This window comes from Lasiodiplodia theobromae (assembly GCF_012971845.1).
Source record: "Lasiodiplodia theobromae strain AM2As chromosome Unknown scaffold_29, whole genome shotgun sequence".
Lineage (NCBI taxonomy): Eukaryota > Fungi > Ascomycota > Dothideomycetes > Botryosphaeriales > Botryosphaeriaceae > Lasiodiplodia > Lasiodiplodia theobromae.
The window spans coordinates 636778-641273 of record NW_023336494.1 but is presented as its reverse complement, the minus strand read 5'-3'; the positions used below and the strand labels follow the sequence as shown (position 1 = coordinate 641273).

The 4496-nt window shown below is 51.5% G+C and overlaps 2 protein-coding genes across 2 annotated transcripts; both read left to right on the top strand.

Annotated features, from left to right (window-relative positions):
- LTHEOB_9034 (Arf GTPAse activating protein) lies at positions 1-532 on the top strand (the record flags this gene model as incomplete). The annotated part of the gene is made up of 2 exons (XM_035518578.1): positions 128-439; positions 504-532. Coding segments are annotated over 2 exons (341 nt in total), but the record flags the coding sequence as incomplete, so codon positions are not given.
- Positions 533-1901: 1369 nt separating this feature from the next.
- Positions 1902-3758, top strand: LTHEOB_9033 (Wd40 repeat-like protein; the record flags this gene model as incomplete). The annotated part of the gene is made up of 9 exons (XM_035518577.1): positions 1902-1952; positions 2005-2032; positions 2083-2174; positions 2224-2298; positions 2346-2471; positions 2524-2544; positions 2592-2756; positions 2806-2865; positions 2916-3758. 9 exons carry the CDS (start codon positions 1902-1904, stop codon positions 3756-3758), a joined length of 1461 nt encoding a protein of 486 aa, XP_035369932.1.
- Between the last annotated feature and the right edge of the window lie 738 nt (positions 3759-4496).

Genomic DNA, 4496 nt, shown 5'->3' with positions numbered 1-4496 from the left:
CGGGAGGAGGTGCCGGAGGTGTTGTACGAGCTGGAGCGGCCGCGGGTGTGGCGGGGGGGGGTTGGTGCAGGGGGGGGGGGGTTTGAGCTTGTAAGGAGCATGTGCTAACGATTTACTGTGGCTACAGACTCGGAGCGCTACGCTCGTGAAAAGTTTGGCACGCAGAAGGGCATTTCGTCCGACGAGTTTTTCGGCCGTGGCAGCTTCGACCCCTCTGCACAGAACGAGGCCAAGACCCGCCTTCAGGGCTTCGAGGGTGCAACTTCCATCAGCAGCAACGCATACTTTGGACGGCCTGAGGACGACGGTCCCGCTGGTGATGACTACGGTGACCTCGAGAGTGCGGCTAAGGATTTCGTGCGGAAGTTCGGAATCACTGCTGGCGACGACTTGGACAACCTGTCGAACTTGCTGGGCGAGGGCGCAACGAGGTTGCAAGGTGAGTCCCTACAGTACAACACTTTCCTCTTTACTGGTTTACTCATACATACCCACTTTAACAGGTGCCATCCGCAACTACCTCAACAGCTAGATTACCCGCACTCCATGAAGACGCGTGCAACTCTTTCCGTTTCACCCTCGAAATTCGGTTCTCGACATGTGTTTTGTCAGCAAAAATCAGTTGGTCACCATAAACGGTGTTTGGCGGGACGGTGGTCGTAGTGTCGGATTGACTTGTTCCGGCAGCTCGGGAAGGCTCAGCAACAATTGAAAGAGGAGTTGTGTCGCATTGGTGGTCAAATTATGGGAATCATATTTTTTTCATCTTTCAAGGAATCCCCCTTTTTATCTTCTACTCACACTTCCTTGTCCGCTTTCTTTCTCAAAAGCGCAAGGGCTATGTTTTTGTTTTCTTTTATTTCCTTTCCTCCTTGTTGGTCGGGACTGCTGGGTCGAGCCCGTACACATGGGGGCTAAGGTGGTTCAGGTTGTATTTGTTTTGATAGACTTTGCAAAGGATGGACGGGTTTCAGGCCGTATAATGCAGATGTTTGATATAGTTGATGGTAAAATGACGGCTACTCGCGAGAGACACGGCATCGAATTGATGGAAAATATGCACAGATTTGTCTTGGATGAAGTTGGTTCATGCGCTCTTGACCACAGCGAATGGGAACACGGGACAAAGAGTCAAGACAGTTGACATTCCCGTCGACTGAAGGAAATTGTGGTGTGGAAAATAACCAGCAACTTCGAATCTCTTTCGATCCAGCTGCTTGCATCCATCTTCTCTTCTCTACCTCACCACCTGCCCCCGCCTTTGCTGCTGCTTTTCAACACTATGCATCGTAGACGCCTTGACACTTCTCATTCGTGAGCTCCCTCTTCATTTTCTACGCCTTCTTCTCCTTCGCTTGCTGCTCCCTTTTTGCTCTTCCTTCTCTCCCGACTGAGGGGGATAAGTCGGTCTTGTAGTATGGCATAATCATGTCCCAAAGTCTACGAGATGGAGAGACAGAGTTCTGAGCGGATTCGCGTCAAATGTGCCTGTGACGATGGGCAGCCAGCTATGATCTGGTACAGTCTTGCTTGCCTCCGCATGTTGTTGTTACACGTGGAAGGAATACAGAGCGGCGCCTGTAGTCGATGTTATAAAGGATCGAAATTAATGGGGGATAATATTAGTCACTCACAGTTCTCTTGTTATTATCCGAAGAGGGTAATAAACGGAGGAAGGTGCATTCGGGGTTCGGGCAGCTCTAGCCGGCAAGGCCTCGCTTAAACTTGGCGTTCATCGACCGCGACAAACAAGCGCAAGTCACCAACCTATGACACCCGCGACGCGCCATATCAAACTTGTAACTGGCATCATGGTCGCAGATAAACAAGCAGACACCCCAAATTAGACCTGGAACGCGATTGCGCATCGCCTTACCGGCCCACCCTTCCCGCCGTCAAAAATGCCCTCAGCTAGCGACCTTCCTTACCTGAGGGCCACCCTGCGCGTCGATGTACGTGCCTTCATCTCGCTTTTTCCATCACTGTCTAACAAAAGTCTTCAAGGGCAGAATAAGCACCGCCAATGACCGAGGTGAGGACGTTTTTCATCTCAGTCGCCTATCCATGTCTGACTCTCTTTAGCTCAGGTCGCTGCTCGCCTTTACGACGTTCAATTCTATCCCTACACTCCACCAGGTAAAGATCCTGTCTTTGCTGCTACCGGCGGCCAGCAGGTGAGTTTTCCTCGCACTTTCCCCGCTGAAAGCCTCTCTAACCATTCAGACCTTTGTATGCCGCCCGACGCTTGACAAGGACAGCGCCGTTGAGATTATTCGAGAGTTCAGAGATGAGGACAAGGTAAATCACCAATTGTTTTGGAGAATGTTCCCACTAAAGTATCCCAGGACTTAGAACTCAACAGCCTCGTATGGTCTCAAGACGTCAACAACGGTGATCCTCTTCTTTGCGTCGCCGGAAGCCCGTCATCCGTCATCAGGATTCTCAACGTACGCACTGGTAAACACACCAGGGTAGGTACTTTACATGATGCAATAGGAAATCTATCTGCTGACCGTCCTGTAGTCTCTCGCTGGCCATGGCGCGGTAAGCAGTGTTGTCATATCGCATCGACCTCTACTAATCCGACCCAGGCCATCAATGACCTCGCTGTCTCCCCCCTCTCACCAGCTATCCTGGCCTCAGCCTCCGAGGATCATTCCATCAGGATATGGCACCTTGATCCCATGTATATCAAGCAGCCTTGTCCAGTAATCTGCAGCGGCGCAGAAGGCCACCGTGACAGAGTCCTTTCAGTCGTACGCAATCTCCTTCACGCTTCATTCTGTCTCCGCTAATTCATTATAGTCCTTTCACGCTACTGGCAGATATCTGATCTCGGGTGCCATGGACTCTGCTATCAAGATTGTGAATAGATTCCAGACCGTCTGCCCTTTCGACGCTAACATTGTGTCCAGTGGGTTGTGCCAGAGCTTCCAGACGCAAATACCGGCACAGACAAAGTCAACATTATCCACTACCCTCACTTTTCTACCACTGAAGTGCACTCAGATATGGTAGATTGCGTCCTCTTCTACGGCGACCTTGTGCTTTCGAGATCCGCCAAGGAAAATCAGATCCTGCTCTGGAAGATTGATGGCTTCAACAGCAACAGCCCTCCTCCACCGTCTTCAACCGCAGGTCACAACGAAGCATACGGAATTGGCAATCCGGACGAGAGTACCGATGCTTACGGCAGCACCGCCTCTGCCTTCGGAAAGCGTTTCCAACGACTTCTCTCGTTTGACGCGCCCATGACCCCGCTTTTCTACAACCGTTTCGGCTTATTCCACATGCCGAACAAGCATCCGATTCTAGTAATCGGCAACGAGAAGAGCAAGTTCATGTGGTGGGACCTCCAACGGCTGGAAGAGGGCACGGATGGCGGCGAGGAGGGCTTCAGGAGCGAGAACACGTTTCGCATCCCCAACAAACGTAAGCGTGCAGAGCGCGACGGTCCGGCTATGGGTGCGGGCCGAGGCGGCCTGCTATCGCGCGAAGAAAGCATTGCGTCCAACGCATCAAGTGGCATCATTTCAACAGGCACAGGCTCATCTTCTGTCCATTCCAACAATTCTAATGGAAAAGCTAAGAAGTCGTGGACCATCTCGGATCCATTCGTGCCTGTGCCTTCGCACAAGAGCATTGTAATCCCCAAAATGACTTTCTGCTCGAGACAAGTCGCCTGGAGTGTTGGCGGCGAGTGGGCGGTTGCAGTGGGAGATCACGGGATGGTCTGCTTATTCCGACGATGGGACTGAGGATGGTGCGGGTCGGAAATTCCAGGGGAAAGTTCGGAAGGGCTGTTGGTGACAAACGACGCTCGTTATTCGCATGAAACTGGCAGCATAAGCAGTCGGGTGCGAAGGAGGCTTGCAGAAAATCCCAAGGGCTAAATCCGACTACCGCGCATGAAGGGGCACTATGATGTTTGCCACATTGGTCCCTTCCCAGCTGAAATGACACCCGCTCGCCTTCAGCGTCGGCATCACTTCCCGTTTTGGGGCCCTGCAGGCGATCATCGCTAATACACGCGCATGTGAGCTGTCTCCTTTTAACTTTTCTTTTTTCTTAGCCTCGTCAACTCCGACACGCCCTGGAAGGCTCGCGCAATAGCACTCTCATACCTAATTGCAAAAAGAAATTGACCATCACGAACCTGTTACACCGGGAATTCTCGTGGGCTGTCGAATCCAATTTCTGGAAATATTTGTACGATTTTTTAAACCTCATACCTACATCCGGATGTTCGCTTATACTACTAACGTAGGGAGATTAGCGGGACATGGATGGCTCAAATCCTTCACAACCATTTTGCCCTCATCCATGTCAAAAAATACTTGGTCGAGGCCGACTGTTCTCGGCTCCTCACGAGACGTCAGCGGCAATGGCGAACGGAGCTGAAATTCGACCTTAGTGCAAATTGTATAGGGTGCATGCTTGCCACAATACAGCTTGCTGGTTAGCGCCGAAGTGAACCTTGTCACTCAGTAGCAAGT